At 36.6% G+C, this 25,090-nt stretch overlaps 4 protein-coding genes across 26 annotated transcripts in view; 2 read left to right on the forward strand and 2 right to left on the reverse strand.

Annotated features, from left to right (window-relative positions):
- LOC106649826 (unconventional myosin-IXb-like) lies at positions 1-15,921 on the reverse strand. Of its 13 annotated transcripts, none has more exons than XM_023460252.1 (18): positions 15,323-15,513; positions 14,928-15,238; positions 14,769-14,841; positions 14,216-14,407; positions 12,633-13,338; positions 12,252-12,548; positions 10,910-11,530; positions 10,528-10,826; positions 9,882-10,446; positions 9,476-9,813; positions 9,329-9,389; positions 8,921-8,968; positions 6,288-6,563; positions 5,059-5,760; positions 2,907-4,975; positions 2,225-2,654; positions 1,573-2,144; positions 1-1,496 (listed from the first exon to the last, which is right to left on the reverse strand). In XM_023460252.1, the coding sequence occupies exons 6-18, from the start codon at positions 12,545-12,547 to the stop codon at positions 1,399-1,401; spliced, it is 6,375 nt and encodes a 2,124-aa protein (XP_023316020.1). In that variant the 5' UTR covers position 12,548; positions 12,633-13,338; positions 14,216-14,407; positions 14,769-14,841; positions 14,928-15,238; positions 15,323-15,513; the 3' UTR covers positions 1-1,398. The 13 variants fall into 13 exon arrangements, with proteins under 13 accessions (XP_023316020.1, XP_023316021.1, XP_023316022.1 ...); XM_023460253.1 differs by having other exon boundaries at positions 14,928-15,206; positions 15,310-15,513; XM_023460254.1 differs by having other exon boundaries at positions 14,216-14,404; positions 15,310-15,513.
- Positions 15,651-18,801, forward strand: LOC106650617. Of its 7 annotated transcripts, XM_023460263.1 has the most exons (6): positions 16,732-17,022; positions 17,126-17,523; positions 17,580-17,613; positions 17,914-18,051; positions 18,122-18,261; positions 18,357-18,801. In XM_023460263.1, exons 2-6 carry the CDS (start codon positions 17,494-17,496, stop codon positions 18,474-18,476), a joined length of 462 nt encoding a protein of 153 aa, XP_023316031.1. In that variant the 5' UTR covers positions 16,732-17,022; positions 17,126-17,493; the 3' UTR covers positions 18,477-18,801. The 7 variants fall into 7 exon arrangements, with proteins under 7 accessions (XP_023316027.1, XP_023316028.1, XP_023316031.1 ...); XM_023460262.1 differs by having other exon boundaries at positions 17,126-17,613; XM_023460261.1 differs by having other exon boundaries at positions 17,580-18,051.
- The window catches only part of LOC106649239 (eukaryotic translation initiation factor 4E-1A-like), a 10,206-nt gene continuing 3,687 nt past the window's right edge, over positions 18,572-25,090 (reverse strand). The window contains exons 1-4 of one of the 4 annotated variants that reach the window (XM_014366546.2): positions 23,705-24,230; positions 19,830-20,008; positions 19,317-19,634; positions 18,572-19,242 (exon numbers count right to left, since the gene is read on the reverse strand). In XM_014366546.2, coding sequence (XP_014222032.1) covers positions 19,128-19,242; positions 19,317-19,634; positions 19,830-20,008; positions 23,705-23,962 — 870 coding nt within the window. In that variant the 5' untranslated portion in view covers positions 23,963-24,230 and the 3' untranslated portion in view covers positions 18,572-19,127. Of the gene's footprint in view, positions 19,243-19,316; positions 19,635-19,829; positions 20,009-20,112; positions 20,300-21,614; positions 21,937-23,704; positions 24,231-25,090 lie in introns of those variants that run through there. The other 3 variants (XM_014366569.2, XM_014366561.2, XM_014366552.2) reach the window with 3 other exon arrangements.
- LOC106649216 overlaps positions 24,654-25,090 on the forward strand; it is a 2,985-nt gene continuing 2,548 nt past the window's right edge. Inside the window, exon 1 of one of the 2 annotated variants that reach the window (XM_014366522.2) lies at positions 24,654-24,761. In XM_014366522.2, the coding sequence (XP_014222008.1) occupies positions 24,750-24,761 (12 nt within the window). In that variant the 5' untranslated portion in view covers positions 24,654-24,749. The other variant, XM_014366515.2, reaches the window with a different exon arrangement.

Below are 25,090 nucleotides of genomic sequence, written 5' to 3' on the forward strand. Positions count from 1 at the left end.
TCGGAGTTATCTATCTTATTTCATAATACTAAAACCTATGTGTTTGTGTTTTGATACAAATAATATTGATAACGAATTGTGATTTACGATTCTATGATTAATTAAAATCAATCAGTTCTGCGCCTTGCAATGGTCTTTTTTAAGCCTATTTTTGTGTAAGTATGCTAAATACATCGTAGCATATAAAATATAGATCATAATTATACAAAAAAAACGCATAGATGCGCTCACATATTCATCATTAATTGGGACATATCTTTATACACAAGGATAAAGGAAGAACAAATTGGAAGATTAATTCAATTGACATTGAGCGCTCTATATAAAATGAAATTGATTTAATGCATCAATTCGATTGTATGGAGTATATGCATATGAAAATACACATATACTATCGCTCCACCATCACTCTGTACCCTTATATACATAAGTATATAGAAAAAATCAATAGTAGAATTATGAATTTGGTAACGTCAACTGCAAGAAACAGCAACAATTTATATACTTTTTTCAATAGATTATATACAAGCTCTAAAATTATTTTGGGTTATAGTTTTAATCAGTCACACAGAAACTTTTGCCATGCGTACACTTATTAATATAGCTTCATTTACACATTTTATTTTCTGCACGCTTGATAGAAAAAAAAGAATAATTTAACGTAAGATAATATCGCTTATGACATGTGGAAAGTCTTAAATGTTTTTACATTCATTCTCAATTAAACATTTGCCCTATCGAAATAAACGCACGTCATGATCGCTTCTTTATGAATACCTTTAAATATTTTGTTCGCTAAGTCATTTTCATACAAGAGCTAATAAATCAAAAATTTTCGTTATGATCGCAAAGCGATAGCGTTTCTCATCTTGGAGAATTGAAAAATCACACATGAAAATATCGTGTAAATGAATGTAACAAGTACATCATTTACATATCTATGTATAGAAGGCTCGTAACAATATTCAAAATTAGTTTATGACGAATAATATCGCAGTCTTCCATGAGGAGTGCATTTTTACGAAGATAAGTTTTGAAAAAAAAACTATTTCAGCTTATCCTTCATAGCAACACGACATTTTCTCTTACTACTATTATTAAATTTACTATTTAATATATAATATAGAAGTTATACATCCTCAAATTCTTCTTCATTAATAGTTAGCTTTGTCACGCCACATTCGACAAGTAGACCAAATTTTAAAAAGTTAACTTAACATTAAGCATTTAGCGCTAACATATGTATGTATATATGAACATTGTACCCCGGAAAAAATCTTTTTCAGGATATCTACTTTTATGAACCTATTTAATTGATGTTGACCGAATTAGAATGAATCTCAACGAGGTTTTTGGCGTTCGGTGAGTTTAAAAGAGCTCGCTAACGCTCTGCGTAGATCACACCATTACCATGTCCTCATCGACGTTGATGATAGACGGAAAATTGCTTTCCGCCGAGTCTTGTCTCTGGATCGGCTTTTTCCTTAGTAGTCCGTCTGTTAGCAAAAATTGCCACTTAGAATAAAAATTATTAACAGAGTCTCAATACTCTGAAAAATGTATGTGTCATACCTGCGGATGGCAGCACAAGAGAATCGTCGATTGAAGGATCGTCCAAATCATTAGCTGAAATTAAATCGTCATCGGACGAGGCCCTTGTTAAGCTCGGCAGAGTCGAGGTCAGCAAAGCTTTCTCCTGTTGGATGGTTTTAATGTGCCCTACCAAAGCAGCCACTTCTTCGTCAGGGCCAGCTGCAGATCTGGATACGACGTTCGACAACGTCGTACTCAGTTCTTCTGGACTCATGTTCTTAGATGACCGGAGACTCGACAACCTTTTATTTGCAGTCGTACAAGCCTTATCGAGGTCGTTGATGTCTGCGAGTGTTGTTGTAAGTGCTCGAAGCTTTTCCTCGACAATAGTTTCGACGCACCTCGTCTGACGACCAACGTCTTGGAGTGAGTCTTGTGCGGGCAAGGTACGATGAGTACGTAAAATACAAGGCGCAAAAACAATAGCCAACGCCGATGGTGACATTCGATTATCTAACTCGTGAAAGGCAACACGAGCCAAGTGAAGTATGAGGCGCTCCATTAGATCATAGTTAGGCCTAGGTAGCTTTTTAAGAATACCGTACAATGTACTGTAAAAAATTAAATTCAAGTTAAATTATGATCCTGAGGTATTATTTATATTTAGGCTTTAAATATATTAAATTTGTACCTAACGCGGTCCGCTGGTTCAGTTAAGCTAGCTGCATGAAGAAAGTCGTCGTAGTATTCGAAAGTTAACAAAGGTTCGGGCATATCCCTGAGGAAACTTTTCAGCACAGCAGCGAGCACATGAACTTGATAATTTTTAAAATCAATATTCTCGTGCCCCTCATCATCCATCGCATTTTTAAGCTCTTTCACTTTTGAACTAACGCCACTTTTGCGATATATTCCTTCAGTATACAAACCATGTAATTCGATTGTTGTAATTAATCGATCAACCACTAAAGGTATTCTACCATCACCGCAGTCCAGTTTGGACAGAGGTACACCAAACACCTTATGCGAATTGAGTTCCATTTTAACTGATGATGGGCAATCTTTGCTGCACTCTTTGCTAGCGCGTCTGTAACATTTCTTATGGCTTGTCAATCTACAGTCTGAAAAAATTAATAGTTACACTTGATACATGTTGATAATAGTGCAAATACAAAGAGGTATTTATAAAGGGTGCGAGAGTAATTGATGAGTAAAAAGCGTTAAAAACCAGAATAAAGGTTTATATATTGTTTCGCTTTAAAAATTATATTTTTGCTAGTATTCATATTAAAAGAAGGTTCTATTGACGTTATTACAAACATAGTGCAGTTAATTGTGACAAAAGGGAATACTTCAATAGTAACCATACTTACTCTGGCAAACAAGTCCTCGCTCGATTGGCCACATGAAAAAACTGGAACAAAGCTCGCAAGCTGTTGGTATATTGATGATAGTAAGTTGAAACATGTGTTTGCCATGAGGAATTGGATCGTCTTTTTTACTTTTATCTTTTTTCTCTCGTTTACGCTTACTTTTACTACTCTTTTCAGAGGACTCAGTTTTTGCTTGCACCATAAATTCATTCATGAAACCACGAAATGCATTTACGCCCATAGTCACAGGAAAATCTTCTTTCAAATTTTCTTGTTTGCACACGTTTTCGATTACTTGTACAAAGTTTGCAATCAAGTCCGTATATTTAATGTTTCCTTCAACATTTCCTTGTTGAATCACTACACTGTAAGTCATAACTAACTCATCTTTGAATTTCCTTAGGGCTTTTTTGAATACGCGATCAACTTCACTTGGAGGTTTTTTGCCATCATCTTGAACCTCCATGATTTCGATTTTTTTCATTATAAATTCTTCCATGAGACCAAGCTCTTTTTCGGAAGCTATAATTTGATTAGTACTATCTGAGTAGGCCGAAGTACCAGTGAGACTAAATTTCGATGACACTCCTTGTTTATTTTGTTCGTAAGGTGTTCTTGGTGATTTTCGCTTATTACGACGATTAGGAGTATTTCCAGATACGCAAGATATTTTAACAACTCCTCCGTTTTGAATACACTTTACGTGGAACGGTTTTTTACAATCAGTGCATTTGTAACCTTGGGTGACAAATGCATCCATTTGTTCATTGCAGCATACGCAAACGTCATCTTTGCTGAACCTTGCTATCTTCCTGAAATTATGCCCAGCGAGTGAAAACTGCGTACCGGAACCCTTCCATTCAAGCAATGTGGAGTTGTGCGGAGGTTTAAGATCGTTTGTTGGACTATCAGAACTTTTAATTTGCGATCCCAATAAAGTTTTAGTCGTTGGATCAGAATTGCGCCTCCTCAATTCCATTTTCGGGGGAGTTTGACCCGATCGTATGCGTTTAGTACCTTGTGGCATATATTTGAAGTGAGAATCCTTTTTGTTCGACCATTCAGAATTCGGAGGAGACTCCTCTTTTTGTACCCACACATTTACGTCTTTGACAAGATCACTTTCTTTAATTGTGTTTAAAATACTGTTTCGCGGCTCGGTCGGCACTTCGATTACTGATTCACCCATTGAACGACACTGAAGATCACGAGGTGGTCTATTGCGACGGGCATTTCTCACCGGAACATTAGGTTCGCTTTTTTCTTTCGGCAATCCTACCGTCACCGATGATTGCATGGTTGATACAATTTCTTCCGAATTTTGTTTTCTCAAATAATTTGAATATTCTTTGATCTCATCCTCGCTCATTCTTCGTCTCATTGGATTGTCGATTTTACCAATTTTCATATTCATATTCAGTCTTTCAATTCTATTCAATCTTTCTTGTTCTTGTAGACTTTCACTCATGTTCTTGTGCAAATGCTGCGATACATTTGGTGATCGCGTAATGGTCGGTTTGGGTACTACCGGCGGTACATAGTAATCGTGTTCCGACTTCTTATGCCAAACATCTTGCTGATATTTAAATTCTCGAGGACTAGGAAAACTCGACACACTTGGAAAAACTGGAGGTGCGCTATGAACGGCACTAGGCGTTTCAGCATCATTTTCACCGTCACTACAACCTGTTGAAGAGCTATCTGTTCGACGACTTGACGAAGAAGGTCGACTACTGCCAGTACTAAGTGTGTGTTGCGAATCAACAGTACCGATTCGTCTAACACGAGTGTTCGGAACGGGTTGTGCCTGCTGTGGTTGCTGAATCTGCTGCTGGTGTGGTGGGGTTGATACGCGTTGATGTGATTCCAGAGACTCCACGGAAACTTGAGACTCGTAGCTCTGTAGAGAAGCTATACTCTCAAGACTACTCTTGCGATGCTCTGAAACGTTAGTAGGACTATTCACCTCGTTGTTCAAAAACGTTTTCGTCGTTGAGCTTTGTTTCACGGGTACTAATTTCCGTGGTTTCAAAGGCAACGACGGCTCGAAATTCGGTTCAAAGTTACTACTGCAATAAAGAACAATTACACATTTACAATTTCAGCATTCTATATGAATATGGGATTATCGTAAAATAAAAAAAAGTTTTACCTTAAAGCAGCGATTCTATTTCTGTAATCAAAACTTTGAGCTAATCGTTCACTCTCAAGCAGAGAATTCAAATTCGGATCGTGAGTGGTCTTAAGGTCTCGTTGTTCTTTATTTGAAATCACAGGGCTTACAACGACAGTACTAACACCAGCTTTCTTTTTCTTTCGTAATTCTGGTAAAGTTTTTCGAACAAGATAACCACGTGTGAGAGCTTGAAACCTTATTGTCCATTCTCGAAGTTTTTTATAATACTTTCGCTGTCTATAGGCCCTCCATAGCGACTGTATCTGAATAACAGCTTTGGATTTTTGTTTCAAGACGATTTTGTAATTCTTCCTAGCTTTCCACATCCTAACTGCGCTTTGTACAGTTATCACAGCTTTACGAAGTCGCAGAAAACGACGACGTTCTAGACACGCTCGGAACCAATTCTGTATTGTTGTGATGCTTGTGATAATCTGTTGATGCAGCTCGATGTCAAGCTTGATTTTCTCAGATTCGCGCAAAAAGATCTTTGTCTCACCAAGTTCATAATGGTCGCGATTGAGGTTGAATGTCAGAAGAGAGTCGCGTATATCGATTTTCGTTGACGAAAGACCCTTGGGCAGTAGCATGCGGTACAACTGAATAAATTCGTCGTATGTAAGGCGAACATTAAAACCTGCCTGACGAATGCGCACAGTTTCTAGCATTCCAGTGTATCTGTGATGAAAAGTCATGAATCGTTAATTTTTCAATGCAATACAAAAGTTCATTTTAGTAATAATTAACTAATTAACTGAAAATTTGCAACGATGGTAGTGAAGTCGGTAAAAACGTCGTTTACTTTCGTTAATAGAACATTACAAGATATTTATCGAAAACAAAATATAAAGTCTAATATTGATTAACTTAAAAACTCTTCTGTTCGATCTCATTATTAAAAAATTGGAAATTATCAAGAAATTGGCTTCTCATTTTTGTTCCGTTGAAAAAATTTTTAAATAAACTTTTCTTCGTGTTCGAGAAAATTGCACTTTGGTTGAGAGATTTTTCTTTGATAACAATTATCTTAACACTTGAACACAGTGAATCAAGCACGGAGGTTTATAAATACTTCTAATTAAATGCAAAGTGAAGTGACACTCAAATAAAGTTGATTCACACTTGAACTAGAGCAAATTTACACTCTTGTGCCGAGAGCCTATATAAGTATATTTTAGATTGCTCTCGAGTGTAAAAAAACTCACCTGAGTTGACGTTGAACTGTCTCCTCATCAAATTCGTTCGGTTCTTTTTGGCCGTTGCTTTTGATGCATCTGATGAAAAATGGATTTGCTTGATTTAGCGTATCCATCAGACTGTGCAAGCTTTGTTGAAATTGCGCTGAAACGGTCATAGGCTGTTTTCGAGCTTTACCAGGACCAGTCCCGTAGCTTTGTGTCCGACCGGCTAAAGTTTTGACGGTTTGTAAATTCTTCAAACCTTTCTTACCTCGCTCACGGGGTCTGAATGACTTGTTTTTCCTAAAGAAAAAATTATTGCTCAGTGTTATTTTTCATATTAAAATTTCACTATGATCAGTTAATGGTCTCAGCCGAAACAGTGGTTATAATACACTTTTGCGCTTGGCGTAACATTAATTCAACGTCAGTTTAGTCGTTCAATCAGAAGCATATCTCTCCTATTTGAGTTCAATGCTATTAAAGAAATAATTTCAATTGATTCTCAACGTTAGAGCTAATTATTATCCGATGAATTACTTAAATGATTTAAACGTTTTACCTAGTAAATATTTATTAGAATTTTGAGTAAAATTCCTAGAAATATACTCTTAAAGTGTAGTCGTTTGAAAAAAGCTATTAATTCAAAAGCTCATTTGACATACCTAACTGTATGTTTAGATTATAATTTGTCATTTTGTAGCGTTTAAATAATTAAAAGAAAGAAAAATAAAGCATGCAATCAAACAACAACATTATAATATATTACGCATGTGCGAATTTTAGCAGCTGGTAACTGAATAAAGCCGAACAAATTGACTCATTGCTCGCCTATTTATATTAGATGATTCTATAAGTACAGTCAATTTGCTCGCGAGTACATAGCATTTGTTTAAGAACAACTTAGATGATAAAAATATTTTAAAGAAGTAAAAAATACGAAAAAAATGATTTGGAATGTAAAAAAAAATGATAATCATGCATGCATAATCATTTCTATAATAAATTTCTAGGCAAAAAATTTGAAAAAAGATGATGATGACGATGAAGTACAATGCGAATGTGATGAAAACAAAAATTATGTGCACAGTAGTATAGGTATTTACGAAGCGTGAATGATTAGAATGAAAGATTAGTAGACGTATACGTTGCGTGATCGGTATTATTTTCAATTTTCTACGGCGTTAATTGTTGCCTAAATGTACACAATCGTTTTTTCACACTACTGTAGGCTGATTCAATATTATTCTTTACAAACTTTTTCATAAAAACTGTTTTCGAATATTTTAAAAGACCCTTCACCCTACAGCATTAATTCGAAATTTATGATTAAGCAACTCTACAACGCGGTAATACGTTATTTTATCGTCACCTAAAGTATTAGAGGATATCGTTTATTGTTTCAGTTCTCACGTGGTCGACTTCTAAAGCACAAATCTCTACTTTGTACAATTACTTTATTACATGCAGTTCTTGAATTATATTTTGGTCATTTTTCTGATTTCTAAAAGCTCATTAAACAATCATCCCATTGTAGTATAAAATCATGAGAAAAAATTCACTAAAAAGCCACGCAGCAGTACAATAGAATCCCAAAACCATTTCAAAGCTTATCTTCAATTCTGCGATGAATTTTTGTCAGTTTTTTTTCTGCTTCGCAAAAAAGCGTATTAACATTTTCAGCACGTACATAACAATCTGATTGGCTCGCTCCATGACATTAGCTTCTTCTCTGGGCAACGGCTTAGCTGAGCCGATTCTTCCTCTAAAAACTTGTTGCTGCTGCGTTTGTTGCTGATTTTCGGCTCGATTATTGGCATTGCTTCCGGCAACCAGTAGCTGATTGACATTACGAATTTGTGGCCAGGAAAGTCGATTGTTGTTACTGACACTACTACTACCATTATTGTTATGATGTTGATGGTGGTGATGGTGATAGTGATTGTGTCGATGGTGGTGATTGTTGTTGACACTGTCGCTAGCTACACCACTAGCACTGCCACTGGTCCGTTGTTTTGAGTAGCCGGCTCGGCTGTGTCTACTACTGTGCGAACTGCAATGCAAACGAGGCTCTTCTCTTTAGACCTAATTGTATTATACCTCGTATATAACGCATATACGAGAAACGGGCTAACAGATTTTTTGTTCGCGCTTAGTGAGTTTCGTGTGTACAGACTTAAAGAAATATCTAACCCTTAACGCAAATAAGAAGTCTAAGTTTTACATAAGTAATAATGACAATGACGGCGACAATGATGATGATAATGATGATGATGATGATAATGATGACGATGATGCTGATGATGATGATGATGATGATGATGATGATAAAGATGATAACGATAGTAGTGGTTAACACGATGATGAAATTTATTTAATACGAGCTAATTTTAATGTCAATTTTAATTTTAAAAAAAGTCATTCTGAATTTAAAAAGGACACATAGAATAATTCAAAGGCTAGATATTGCAGTCCAATTGAAAAGCAGAAAAATTTGCCAATCATTGCATACACAGACAAATTTTCGAATGAGGAATGCTTTGCCAATCGTAGAATAAAAAAAAATGCGATCTAGTAATCAAATTCAAATAAAATACAAACAAAAAAAATCAAAGGTCATTTGAAACATTACACATACAGTGGAGCTGATAACCACTTACGCTATTCGGTTAATAGTTAGATTGACTGCAGATAACGTCACAAGGTGGCTATTCAGAGACAAAAGACAATTTGGACAATGTGAGTGTGAGTACAATCAAATTATTCGTTGTTTTCTTCACTAAAATTCTGTAATTAATTTTCCTCGTAGATTAAACTAGTAACCACTCATATCGGTCAAAAATAAAAATTACTATCAAACGTATATTGTCGGCTATATATTCAGTGAAAAAATACTAATTGGAATTATTAATTTATGTTTACCACAAAACTAGCATTTACTAAGTTTTTTAGTAAATCTTCATTCGATAGCGCTAATCATGTGATGCATTCATTTGTGGATTGAATACGTCATTTTATAATTATAAATATTGCAATTTTAAATTGTTAGCCAAATGATCAACACTCACCTCAACACATTCTCGTTTGGAGTTCTGTATCTATTCTGCACAGATGATTTGTTTCCGTCAGCTATAGCCACACGAACGAAAATAAAAAATAATATAATTTCAAACCACTCTAGGATAAATAAAAGGGCGATAAAAATAAAAACATACCTCTTCCATGTCTGTAGGCTCTTCCAGCGGCTTGAAATGCAAAATGTGCCCGAAAGAAAGCCCTGAGAATTGCCCATCGAAAAACAGCGACGGGATCAGCTCCAACAAGTTCTCGGACGAAAGCGAGAGATGAATTTTTTAGAACACCAACAACACCGTCTGGTCTCATGAGGTCTAGATTTTTTTCACGCATGTTCGCCACTTGATACCTCACAGCACCGGCGTAATGTCGAACGATAAATGTGTTGTCCCTTCGTTGAGGTGCTTCATAAAATTGATTTTTTTCGTGAACGGAATTGAACTTCTGCAGGAGAGTTTCATTCGAAGCTCCCGGAAAACTATTAAAGTTATTTTTCATTAATAAACAAAAAAAAATTAATTCAAAAAAACAATCATTTACACATACTTGCACTGATCATCTAAAAGACATAGTAGCCCATTGGGTTTACCCTCGATAAGATTAAGGCAGCCTGAATTATCACTATAATCAATATCAGTCCATCTAATTCCTTGCTTTTTATATTCACTTTGCTCATATTTAAAAACGTGCTGATTAAAGTAATGTTGAAGTTGTTCATTGGCATAATTGATGCAAAGTTGTTCGAAACTATTGCAGACTTTAAAGTCTTCAAAACCAAATATATCAAGAACTCCAATACTGTTGCCTTGGTGATCTTTTGTGGTTTCTTTTTTTGACAGTAATGCATGGTTAACTTGCAAAACAATCCAATCAAAAAGAGCTCCATACAAACATTTGGCCATAGCATCTCTAGCAGCGACTGCTTCAGGCAATCTATAATTTATAACGAGGGTCTCACCCGATGCCCTCACTCTCTTAGCTGTCAGGGACAATATCAAAGTCTCTTGCTTTACTCTGAGAAGTTCAGATATTAGGGCTACGACTTCGGGATTCTTCACCATAACTTCCTCATGGTGATTATATGACTTTTTTGGTAGAAATTCTACATTGCCTGTTATAAAATTAATATTCTAATGAGAAAACCGTATTTTTTGAAAAATCAACATTCAATAATATAAGTATAAATTTTTACCGAGTAAAAGGACAGCTGATAGAACTGCAAACAATCTTCTTTGTTTCTCCGGTGTAAAACCGACCATTTCCATCGATTGTTTCAGTCTCGAAAATTCGTGTCGTTCGTCCGCATTTTCAAGTCCATAACAACCACTTTTGTTCAAATAATGATACCAATCAGAATTCCTTAAGTGCAGTACTTGTTTCTCTTGTTCGTTAGCTCCAGTAAGCAGATAATAAAACACATGATAGTTTCGTTCATTTTTTCCTTGCGAAACGATTCTTGATTTTTCAAGAAGATATTTCTGCACAACAGCTCTGTAACATTGATCATCATTATCGTTATTATAATCAATTTTATGATTGTAATTGATTTATAAATAGTGTATCAAATTACTTACCCATGAACCATGCCATTCTCCTTGTAATTAACTTGAATGAACTTTCCAAACCTACTGCTATTATTATTGTGAGCAGTTTTGGCATTACCAAAAGCTTCTAAAACAGGGCCAGCGCTTAAAATCGTTTGCTCTACCCCACTGCCATGCGAGCCTTTTTGACTTAAAGCTGTTAAATGATGCAACAAAAAATTTGTCGATTCTGTTTTTCCTGATCCACTCTCTCCGCTTATAACAATGCATTGATTTCTCTTTTCTTTGAGCATGGAATGATAAGCGGCATCCGCAATAGCAAAAATATGTGGTGGTGCATCAGTTCCAAGACGTCGATTTTGATATAATTTAACATACTTTGGGTTGTAGATTGGGTAAAATTTGAACGGATTGACAGCTATCAAAATACTGCCAACGTATGTATAAATGTTTCCGGCTTCAAACCGAGCCCGCAGATTGTCAAGCAATGTCCTCTCATTGAGATCTGGCAATTGGCAAAGATCTGGGTATTCTTTATCTTTTGGTTGATGCAAGAAACGATTGAAGTAATCTTTGAGCAGCTGTGGATCCAGCGGGAAACGACTATCTGACCAAAGATTGTCAGTAGGTTGCCGTTTGCGCAGGTAAAATCTAGAAAACATTCAAATTTAAAAATTTTAATGAAAACATGATAAAATTAATAAAGAAATTTAAAACATCTACAAATTTATAATTGTTCAAAGACTCAGCAGTTTTACACTTGTTTTGATATTTAAATACAAGACTGTTTTTTCTAAAATTATAGAGTTACAAAATAACGCCGATATAATAATTGAAAAAAAATGTCGAAAAAAAAATTATGGAATTTTTTAATAAAGAATGAAGTTTTAATGTGTTCAATTTTGTCAAATAGCTCGAGAAGAATTCATGTCAAAGTTTTGATGTGATCGCGATTGGATCTCTTGAATAAATATATATTGTATATTAATATAAAATCAAAATACACACAGATAGACGTGTGAAACTCAAAATATTATGATTTTTAATTATTGATACCCACAGGATTTTCTTTTCTAATAAATTTTAAATTATGAAAATCAATCATGGATGGACTTTCCAAAATTCTAATTTTATTGTGTTTCATTGTTTGGAAAATCATTGTAAGGATTACAATTTCCGCTTTTTATAAGAGTAGAAAGTTGTACAAGTACAATAAAAGTAAAAAAGATACTACTTTTGCCATTAATAATACTAGTAAATGTCATATTAAAAAAAATTTAACAGAATCAATTTATGTAATGAGTATTTTACTTAAATCTTTTTAGTTAAAGTAAAATATAAAAATGAAATGCAAAAATAAATCTCAACTTACTTATAGTATTCTTGTTGAGATGAATTTTTCTTTGGCCACAATAGCATGAGAGCAACAGGACATTCTGTGGGTGCAAGTCTCCTTTCTTTACATTCTTGACCCACAGAATTACCAATGACTTCTGCTAATTCATAGCCATTTGGAATATTGCCATCAGGTAGATTAAGCCTTTCTATGATACAGTCAACTATTTCAGTTGAAGAAGTCTGTTTTGTTGCCCTTATAGATAGTGCTTCATATTCAGCGCTCCACTCGCCCACGAATACTTGCACCACGCCTACAGTTGAGTCATCCATTCTGAAATAAGAATATTAAATTATTAAATTGTGATAAAATAGTCAAATATTTTTATCAAATCAATTGTTTAAAATTTCAGCTAACCTCAACACATACAGTCCATAGTACGTGAAATCTCTAAAACTATTTGCTTCAACTCTTGTTTTAAAATACTTCTTTTCAAAAAATAAAATACATTTTTCTCTTGCATGTTGCTTCTAATGAAGAATTTACATTATATGTACATTTTGAATTTCTAAAATCTAATATTTGTTTGATTCATTATCAGCTTGAATGCATTTTAAGAAATTGTCTTTCAATGGCTGATTCAAGATACTAGCAGCAGTTAAAATATCACTATTAAAATAATTTACCTCAGTCACAGCACAAAAAATTGCATGCTTTTGCTGAAACACTGTTTCTGCAAAGACTATACTTTTTACAAAAAAATGCACAGCTTACTTTTTAAATATGCTTACTTTTGATTTATAAGAAAATATAAGCCTTAAAATATTTGCATCTATTTATCCAAAGTACATAGTGTTCTAATAAGTTAAATAATTCAATGACACATAAAATATATGTGAGCAGCACCTCTAAAGTGTTAAATTATTATCGCAGAATTCATTATGCCAGTTGAGAACTGTGCGCAGCTATACTACTGTGTTGGTAGGCAGTAAACTTGATTTTTCCACTGGACACAAAGATCTATAATTCACTTTTGTTTAGATAACCTTATTTTATCTTGAGTATTTTCACATATTTATTGCAGAGATGTGATGATTATCCTGTACCATAATGGAATCTTCAACTGTAAAAATTCATTAAGCAATAAATATAACAAGTATAAAAATTTTCATTTTTATACCAGTGGCCTAAAAGTAGCATTTTTCTGTCGCTGCGCTAAACGAAATATTGCTATTTTTGGGCCACGGGGTATGTAAAATAGCATATCGGCCTATACCAGAAAAAAAGAATGTCCCAGTGCATGTGCTAATCGACAGAGGCTTTGCTTGGGTCACTTATTTCACGTGCCCTGGGATTTTTCTGTTTTTCCCGGCCTAGGGCAGTAATATACTATTTAAAAACAAAAATGTTGTCCTATTTAAATTAGAGGAATATATAATTTTATGACACATCTTCAAAGATACAAAAGATTTTTTTAGAATAAAGCTAAATTTATTTTTGTGAAAACAATGTCAATTTTACAAACTAGATTCTATAAAAGTTCCTCATTTATAAACTCAACTTATAATAAACATAATATACTTGTTCCTCCTATCTCAAATAATTGCAGGTAATAATGTATTAGAAGTATTATGCTTTCAAACATTCAATTGAAAACAGCAAGGATCCATTCAATGATTTCATTCTTATTCAGTTATAAAGATTTGTACCTTTTACCCTACTAGTTCTACAGAAGTAATCAAAGAACAATGCATTTTACATGCCTTCAATGCTTGCATTATGATGTTTGTAACAATTTTAAATGGCCACAATTATATCAGATATAGTAAACAACATTTATAACCAAACAGATGCATGAATGAAATCCTTTGGTTATTACAAGCTAGCACATAAACACTCTCTCTGATGATTTCTATACATTATTTTTAGGCATATATAGAAAGCAAAAGCATTAGGCTCGACTGTTAACGGTTTATTTATAGAAAAAACCAAATGTTTACCTGCTGTATTCCAAAGCTGGAGTATTGTAGTTGAATCTTTCTAAATTCAGCTGTCGTTGATCTAACGTCAATAATGCCAAGTTGATCGTCGGCCTCACTCTGTTCCATTCACATTTTCCGGAAATCATTCTCGTGTTATCTCAGCGTTTGAACGTTGTACTTTTGATTCTGCGACGATTACCAGAAGGACTGCTGCATAAGACAGAGTTGTGTTGCATAAATATACATGGATTTTTAAAAAGTTTTATGCATATTTACATATGCACGCATATGTAAAAGTGTACAGTTAAAAAGATACTTTTAAACATATATATATATACATATACGCGGATGTACGTGTATACAGCATATATTGGTATGGTGAAGAAAGATAGAGAGAGAAAGAGAGAGAGAAAGAGAGAAGAGAGAAATGTGTATGGCCTCGTCCGATACGCGCGCACGGTTATAATGTTGCGTGCATGACCTAGTGCATCCTCTCTCTGTCCGTGTCGATCTGTCTCTCTGTCTTACTCACTCGCATGCAGCAGCAGCAAGACGGGCAAGTCGCACTCACACATGGACACTCATTATCAGCGTATCATCCCGCTGATCGGGTTGTGTCTTCTTCGATTAAGCCTGCATTGCAGCTGCACACAAACATATACAACAGAGATATATGTTTGTATTCTATGCACCATGTACATATACACGCACGGGATGGTCAGGCACTCACTCGAGGCAGCCCGCAGAGCTCATGCAGCCTGCTGCACTCAGCACTGGTCGTTCGCACTTGGTACTCCGTACAGGACCTTATGTACTGGCTGGGGATCTCGATCGCACGGACGATGGGTGGCGCGCGCGCAACACGATGTATCTGAATCTACAGGACACGGCCAGGCCCAGAGCCAGAGCACACAGGTGGATGAAACACTAAAACTCTGTTGCTGCTGCTGCTTTCTCTCTTTCACTCGGCATGCATGTATGTTGTATCCAGTACTGCCTGCGATGCCTCCTGTATCGCGTATACACGCACACACGCATACACTATATATATATTTATTATACACGTACATACATATGCGTATATATATGTATACATGGATGTAATAACTCACAAAATCACAGTACTTTTATGCTCCGTACGTACTGCAAAGTCTAGTCGACACTGGCGACTCGCTCAAACACAAATAATCGTACATGTAAAAAATAAAAAATAAACGAAAAGAACTAGAGAAGACGTAGGTAGATCGCGATAGATATAGCCAGTCTCGTGGCGACTCGTATCTAACGCGACTGTAGCAGGACTAAACGATGTCGGCGGAGGCTTGCCTTACAACACTGCCTCATGCACACGAGAGAGAAGAGGGAATATCATATCAGGCGCGGCGACACGTCTCGGAAGCCAGCCATGCCATGCCATCGCATCGCCAGCGAGCCGCAGGCGACGGTACATTATACACGCCACTCGCCAGTCTGTAATATCTTTTCGCTCTCTTTCTCTCTCATTCGCGCAAAGTCTTGAACGGAACGAGTCAGCGCGAGGGCCGAGCCGCCGACGAGCCGATGGATGGAGGATTTTGCGCATACGCATAGGGATGTATGTAATGTATACGATCGGTCGCTATATATACGTGCTCTACACTCTACAGGTTTTATACAGACCTTGCCATCTCTTTTCCTATATATACCTCTATATATTCGTTACTTACTCGTGTGGTATGAGCTTGAAACATCGTTCCATTCGCTTGTGCATGTGGCGTATACACTCGTAAGCTCGCTTTTATTGCGGCTTCCAGCGTGTATCGGACTTTATCCTGCCGATGCCTGCTGCCTGACCGTTTCTTGCGCTACGAACAGACTTTGACATCTGAATCGGAGCATTTGGCTTTTCGAACAAGAGTCGACATTTGGCCACTATACTGCCTATTTTCATTCTTCTTTATCATGAATCAGAGCACACATGACTCAAAAGATACGTACGTTTCACGGGCATAACGTACGCTAATTGCTCGTGTTTAGTTAGAAATGCGCCTGTTAATACGATGCACACTTGCACCCGAATAAATGTGATTCGATTTAGAAAAACACGACTTTCATGATAAATAATCAAACGGGAGTAGATTGTATCATCAATTTATTTATTAAACAATTATATCTTCGATGACCAACGCAAACGAGTTGACAACTCAGGTTACATATATGTTTTGTCCCGTTGACTTCATTAACCATTTTTAAAATGAGCCTGGAGCTTTTGCTGTAAGCTTATATGATTCTATGGACTTTGTCCAACATTTCTTGGTTTATAAAATTTAATTTATGGGAACGTAGCCGAACGTGCAATTTTTATTTGTTCAAAACGACGATTTGAATTAAGTTCACAAAATGCACGATCGAGAGCGACATCTTTCATAAGTTCGACTTCGAATAAATTGACCGCAGTAACATGCGTTATACTTGCAAACTAATAATTTTAGGATATAGTCAGTAGTTTACATTTTTTTACTTGTTCTAGTTAAATCGTTATTGTGTAAGTTTCATTAAAGAATACTATTACAATAAGAAAACAAAATCTTATGTGATATCATTGAAAAAAAACAATAAAATTTAATGAAATACTTATCTATTGTGCTACACGTGACGCATTCCACTCAGCTGATAATGACGATAAACGCTTACTCTCAGAGAATAAATTTGTAAATAAGTTTGTGTAAAATTTTATGTCGTGATTAATAGTGCATTTCATCATAACGCAGCTTTAACGTATGTGGTAAAAATTACATAATTAAACACAAATATCTCAAAAATTGCATTCAGCAGATTTTTTTCATGTATGCTGACCATTGATTAATTTTAAATTTACTTAAATTTATTTCCGTTATTACTAAATTATATTTATATCTTATTGATTTTTGATAACTTTTATTGTTGTAGAGTCTTCTAACTTCCTATCAGATACACAACCTAAATGTAATCAGTCTTTAGTCTATTCACTCGATGAAAAGTATATATCTGAGGGGAATCCCAACAACAGTTGCATATACATAGGGGAAGTATATTATATAGTCAAGTAAAAAGCAAGACTTTGTCAATTCAAAGCAGTGGGCATATGATTTTAAATATGGAACAGTATGATAAGTTAATAAGTGATGTGATAGCTATTGCACAAGATCAAATGGATACAGAAACATTGAATAATTTGAAGAAAGTTTATTGCAAAAATATAAGACCACGTGAACTAGAAACAATAACAAACTTGGAAACTTTTTTGTTGGCTTTGGACAAGCGTAACATTATAAGCTATGATAATACAGATATACTTAAAATCATTGGTAATAAATTAAAAAATAAGGAAATTACAGATTTAATAACAACATATAATCAACAGTTTCAAGCTTCCGAAACCAATATTTTATACCATGGTAAGTCTTATGGTCATAGTAACAGTGAATTTCAAATTATAAATCTTTCCAACACTGAAAAAATACTGACAAACTATGAGGCTGAAGAACAAATGAATTATTCATTTTCTATGAATCCAAAATCTAATAATCAACACATTACCAAAAAAATTTCTGGCAATATTTTCTCATTTGTAGATAATAAAAAGCATAAGAAGGCAAGCCAAACTAAAAAATGCATCATATTGTCCTCTATTGCAATAATGAATATTGTACTTATTTGTTGTATCACGCTGATAATATTACATCTTAAATCTTTAGCTCTTACACCAATGGAAAGTATTGAAAATGCAATGCCAGCTCCTATTCCTAACTTTAACTTTGGATTTACTTTAAATCAGCCACATTTCTACTCAACAGTGCCTCCAGATGATCCAGATAAAGCACTTAAAACTAAAGGTAATATTATTTTTATATTTTTGAACACCATTTAAAATAATTTCTAAAAGTCAATTATATTCTTTTACAGTCACAAACTGTATAAGTAATCATATAGGTAAACATTGGATTTACATTTGCAGACACTTGAATCTTTCAGAATCTCTTATTGATGAATTAGAAATAAAATTTTTGGACCAGACAAATGCATACAAAAGTGCTATGAAAGAGGTAAATCAATATTTACTTTCTCATTTTTGATAAAAGGTGCATTACAGTTTATTGAATTTCAACCTAAATAATAATAATATGTTCATTTATTTCAGGCTTTAAATGAATATTTTTCCAAAAATCCTCAAAACTGGAAAAGAGAAATATTGGATGCCCTAAAAGACTCTAAAAGAAACGACATTAAAAAAAAAGTGGAAGATATTTTTCACTCTTGATATTTAATAGTTGCAGAAAAATAAAGTGTTATTGTATCAAGATTGTATAAATTTGTGGTAAAAGGAATGAAAATAAAAAAATATTTTTGTATATATTTATATATAAAGAAGTATTTATTCGCAGTACTTTAAGTATAATTTACATAGAAAACTGAGTTACATATGAACTATGAAAAAATGGATGTACGATGCATATCTAATCAGTTATTATGTAGCATGCGAATAACAATTAATGAACAGATTGCTGTGTATTTTTCACTTTTAACTATTTCCTTATAAACTATCGAAATGAAAACGCAAGCTGCTAACTAAAATCAAACTAAAACATCTGTTGAATTTGACAGAAATGGTAATACAGCAACCTGCGCCAATCTCACCAAACATACTCATTTGTATATAGTACATATTAAATATTCGTACATCTTTTATACTAAATCATCATTCAGCAATCATTTTTATTACTTTCGGTTATATTTTCATATTTTTATTACTATACTAAACATTTGGAAAAAGTAATTTATGTTTATAGTAATCCCAATTAGTTTTAATTTCTTAACTACCAGCTTCTGATTCCAGTCAGTAATTGGGTATTATCAGAAATAACAAAGAAAACAGTATAAATTATAATGCATTGACAGTTGCACTTTCACCTTAGATCACATATGTGTTCTTAGTCGTACTTCCCTTTTGCACCATTGTGTCCTTGTGAACTTGATATCCTATAGTTATTTTGGGTGTGATCTTCAAACGTTCTTTTAGTTTTCGTCTGAAAAGAAATATTAATTGAGTTAAAGTAAGAGAAAATTTTGTTTTTATTGAATCAAAAACCAAATTATTTACCCAATTTCCATTACACTAGCTTGAACGCTAGCGTCACCTGTCCAAACAGCAATTTTATCTGCTCTGGGTCTCACATTAACCACGGCACCGCAGATGTCATCAGAATATTCATTGAATCCTTCACCAATCATACATAACAATATTTCTAGCCAAAAATGATCTAATTCAGTTGATCTCTGCTTCTTATCCAAATTAATGAGCCATCTGCCTCCTTGTTTGTTAGCTTTGTCTTCCCACATGGGCCGAATGCCTTGTTTGAACATACTGTAGTCACATCCATTTTTGAGTTCTGATGCTGTTTTGATATGATGATACATACTGCAAATAAAATAAAATTTGAATTTATTTTTGAATTATGTTGTAACAATACTAAATTCAATGCTGCAAAAAATGGACTATGAACGACTTTGCTCATGCAAAAAAACTGAGCAAACGAATAATTTTAGGTTACGTACTGATTATCACATGGATTGCACTTATAACAGCGTTAAATAAGATCTGATGAAAACATACCTCCAAAAATCTTCAGCCGTATCAAAGCTAGTGATTTCGCGTTGACTTTCTTCCCATGACTTGCTCTTGTCAAGCTCAAAATACCAAAGAGTCCAGGTATTCTGAAGCGGATGTTTAATCAACAGTTCTGGAGGAAAGTCTTCGGCAGGAGTTTGGGTGTTTTCTCTCCTTTCGATTTCCTGCAAATTGAATTGAAAAATATACGTTTATTATGCTTGGTTACAATTGGCAGTCACAATATGAATATATTCTATATATTGCAAGACTGATTGTCGCCATTTACCCCATTATGACCATTCGAAGAGACCATCGTGCGTAACGTTAACATAACAATTTGCTTTTATTACGGTTTATTCAGCGAAGTACGTGAAAAGTAATAGCCATAAAAAATAGAGTAAGCAATGCGTTGAAAATAAAATCTAAAACTTATTCGATCAATCGCTCGTATGAATCGGAGACACTAAATAGTTACACAATATTTCAATTTCAATCGCTTTATATGCTCCACTGTATACACGTAACGATAGTAACTAAAGATTCTCGCAATTACGGAGCTTTTATTTGTTTGTTTATGCGGTTTCTATGCGAATTTCGCACTATATGGAATCTGCTGTCGCGCGAATAAATAACAATCGCGATCCAAGCTCCGAGACAGTCGTCAATATGCTATATCGGCCAAAAACGACAAAATGTATATGAGTTTATAAAAGGTACGCGTGTATCTGTATATACGGTGGAGGCGGCTCGCGGCAGGCGCGGCGCCATGCGAGAGAGGCTGTAAAACGCCGCGTAGGCGCACCAGCGATATACTTCGTATACATACACATACGTGCATACGAGGATATAGATTGTTATGTTAGTTATGTATGATGCGCGAAAGTCAAAAAACGAAGTTAGATGAGCGTCATTGCCTGCAATAAAGAGAGAAAGAGAACGAGAACGGAGCAGCGCGGCTTGGCAATTTGGAGGAAATTAGGTATACAAAAAAGCGATGCACAGCTCTCACGCCTCGTGCACTCAAGGTGGGGGAGCCTATGGAGCGTTGGAAAATTTTTCTCTTTTTTTTTTTAATTCAGAGAGTCAGACAGAAAATCCTCATTCATGAATATGCAAGACGCGCATGATTTTTAATTCACGACTTGGCCGATGTTTTGAAAATTTTCAATGTTTTTCTACGTTAGAGTCGATGGCATGCTCGAGCGATTGCTTCTGTCAAAGCAAAGTAGATATGTTTCACGAACATATTGTCCGGTACTTTAATTGCTCGGCACCCATCGCGTACGTTGAGGCTACGCGTTTTTGTCATATGTTATGTATGAGCTTCAAATTCAAAAGTTGTGTGCTCGTTTCGAGTGAATAATTAAGAGAATTAGGTATCGAATAGCACTCTGCATGGAATGGAAGGCTCATTTGATATAAAAAACTGAAATTTTTCTCATATGAACTTGATGGAAATACGACACTGGCATACAGTCATGACGTACAGATATATACATACACATCACACGCACACATGCACAGACTCACACGCACGTACTTTAAGAACGTAACGTTTCACAGGTTTATATTTATACCCCACAACAAATTTCTATATTTAAAGTCTATCAAGCGTAGATTGGAAAAAAATGAGCAAGTTCCAGGGACAATAATCAGCTGGTAAAGAAGTATTAAAGTGCCGTGATGTAGAAAAGCGATTAAAGAGTAGTTAAAGGCCTGGGCAGTAGTAAGCGTAATTCATCGGTGCCAATGACTCCGATATCGGCGCGGGTGTTAATTATCCATTACCTCGGCAACCTCTTCCTTCGGAGGATTTGCTGCTTCAGCCATTTGCTATCTGTGTTTATTATTTTTCGCCTTTATTTTGAGAGCGTCTGCTATATAACAATACTATATATGGAATGGAGAAACGAGACCTTTTTCTCGGACACACACGCACACAATCGGTGTACGCACTTGCCGGAAATCGCAGGGGAAATTCGAAAATTCGAGATTGTATTTAACGGAATTGAGAAAAACGTATGCAATGTCTGTAATACGCGAGGCGCGATAGCGAGCAAAGTGAAAATTTCTTTAGCAGGCGTGAAAGCCCCGTACTCGGGACATCTGCCGACTGACTACTACTCTATATGCTCGCTTTTAGCTCTTACTCACTCTCTCGTGCTGCTGTAGAGTGGAGTAGCACGGAGTACACCTAACCCCACTTGACAAAAATTATACACATTTAGCCGTGGAAAAGCATATATAGGTATCGCGTACGTATGTGTATGTGTATGCGTGTGTATGATAAAATGTATCGGTGACTCGAGAAGAAACGAGAATTCTCTCGCTGCGGAGCGAAAGCCTCCCAGCTGACGGTCTCGTTGACAAGTCAGGAGTTCACCGCTGTTTATCTAAAACCTCGCGTGCACAGCAGGAACAGGAAAAGAGATTGTAGGCGTAGCCGCATGCCTGCAACTCGTGCCAAAGACTCGCGGATAGGCCCATTCGAAGCGCGCGCTCGATTTAAAGCTCACCATTTCCACGAATGCGAGTGCATTATCTTTGGCGCGCGGATGAGAGAGAATGAGAGGAAAAGAGAGAGCGCAGCAGAAAAGCGCTCATAGTCAGAGCCTAGTAGCTGAGAATCGTGCGCTCTTTTCAACAAACCTACTTAAACTTTTACTGATTTGCTCTAATTGATTTTTTCTCCCGTAAACATCTCGACGAAGTTCATGAAAAGATATATTCTACACAACCATACATTCTTTCAATATAAGAGAACATTCGTTTTTGAAGGTACATTTAAGATTTTCGTGCATTCAGATATATCAGATAGCAAGTCACTTTATTTTGAAAAAATATGCTGAGTCACAAAATTATATACTATGAAAAGTAAAGAAGAAAGTGGGTAGTCTTATTTACTTAAAATTGTGAGGCCAGATGGATTTAAAAAAGCTAGCTAAAAAAGGAAATTCGTTCAGAAAATCGTTTTCCAAAATTCGTTCTTGTAGTACGGTAGAGTGAAATTTAAAAGACAATCGTGAAGAGGACACTGAAACATAGGGTAGATCAAGTAATTTTCCACTTGTTCGAAGATTCGAAAATACATGTTTAGGTGATTGCTCGAAAAAGTGTCGAACACGCGTGTAGCCTTCTGGAAGCGCCTAAAGTCAACCTTCCGTTTCACCTACGCTCGCGACCTGGAGGTCAATTTCCAAAGCTTTGAACGCCATTTTGAAAAAATGTCAATATCAACAAGCTGAAATGCTATATATGCTCATTCAGCTGTCTGCACAAGGCGCGAATCGGCCTTGCGTAAAATGTATAACTATATTATGGCAGCTGCATTCGCAAGGACTTGGATCATGAATGAAAGCCATGCGCCATGCAACTTTCTAGCGCGTACACTGTACACAGAGCGACGCGTGGAGTCGCATATCGTTAATGCTGAGTCCGTGCCATGTGCTGCTACACCGGCCTTTCTCAAATTCAGTCCAACTCGAAAGAGACCATTAGCTCGAGAGACTAGAACGCAGCGTCGAGTACCGAAAAATATGATATTCCTCGGGTCGAAAGTTGGCCGTCTCTCTCGCTCTCGTTTCTCGCTCGCTGGCTCGCAAGAAACAAGCCAAATACAATGAAAAAATAACCAGTTTGTGAAAAAAGCCGCGCAGCACGCAGGAGGCATTCCTCTCGTCTGCAAGTGTGCTCACGGAAGCATGATGAAAGCGAAAAACGACACCGCTTAGGGCCCGGGCTGAAATTCCATCCGATGAATAATAATAAGCAAAGAAACAGCCAATAGTGGCGCGGGTCAGAAAAAACGCGTGTGCTCGAGCGAGCCTTTACAAAGAGGTTGTGTAGGCAGGTAGGCCACGAGGATGGATTTCACTCACCAGAGTAGGAGGTTCCACCTGAATTGTCTCGACTATGCACTCGTTGGCTCGCTGATTTACGGCTGCGGCGGCGGCGTCGGGTGCTGCTGCTTGCGTAGGGGCTGCTGCTGGGCCATTATTGCCATTGCCAAATCTGTTAAAGGTTGCACCACGGTCACCACGTCTCGGCAAGTTGAACTCGCGAACGCCGTTGCTGTTGCCGCTACCGAATCCGCTGCCACCGCCACCGTTACTTCTGTTATTTCTGTTGCGATGCATTATTGCAAAGTTCTACTCGTGATAATAACGTGGTAGCAACTGAAGAAAACCAAACTAGGGCCTATATGGTACACTGAACTACGACACACACTCGTATTCGCACCAGCAACAGACACTATCCTCCACGACTGCTGCTAGGCGACTGTTACTTGTTAGCCGTTATAGGCCGGTACACGATGTTAGTGAAGTGGAAGAGTGAAAGTGCCACTTAGGCGCACGCCGACGCTTCCAACGAAAGGAAAATTCCAGCGTGTTCCGGCGCAGCGAGCTAGCGGCGTGGCTCGACAAAAATTTCGACGTTGGGTCTTTTACTCGGCTCCGTGCAGAGCCAAAAAGAACTCGGGCCAGTTGCTCTTGCCACGGCACGCACAAAATACTTTTTGGCTCTCAGGAACGACGACGAAACTGGCTTCCCTTTCCCCGCGCGCTGCGACTGCGCTCACACGTATACAGCACTAAAACAGCTACAACAACTGTACCACAAGACTCGTGGCGTTACAATAATCTCTGGCCATATACATGTACGTTTGTACGATTGTGCTGCGTATGGAATACATACGGATTGGCCCCCTCTCCGCCTGACTGCGCCGGTCCACCTAGCAGGCTCCTACGAAAATTCGTCGCTACGCACGCGATGCGCGCTCTGAGCGCGCCGGATTTTCTCCTACTTCGGACAGTGCTCTCTATGGGAAATCCTCGCCAGCGGCCGTAAGCAGACGAGAACACCAGCACTGGATTTTTCACAAATATAAACAAACAACAAAGTGCGAACACGCAGACCAGCACTATGAACGTAACGGTATGTCACCCTTTCAATGCCTCGTATTCGGTAGTAGCTCGCCAGCACGCCTCGCGTTTATTTACGCGGAAAGCTTTCGTCCTTGCTGCGCGCGAGGGTTGCTCGTGTGCGGCCAATGCTTTGCTGCGCTTGTAAGGGAGAGAAAACATAGGTTAGTTTTTTACAAGCCCCGCACAACAACGTTGCTTTTGTTTCGAATGCTGCCGATTTTTTGCAAACAATCGGCAAACGACTGCACTAGACTGCGCTACGGTCGATTTTTTCCAAGGCCCTTGCAATTTTAAACTCCAGGAAATATGAATAAAAAAACTTCTCTCACACGAGTATAA

Source organism: Trichogramma pretiosum, unplaced genomic scaffold, assembly GCF_000599845.2.
Source record: "Trichogramma pretiosum strain Unisexual culture from Peru unplaced genomic scaffold, Tpre_2.0 scaffold45, whole genome shotgun sequence".
Lineage (NCBI taxonomy): Eukaryota > Metazoa > Arthropoda > Insecta > Hymenoptera > Trichogrammatidae > Trichogramma > Trichogramma pretiosum.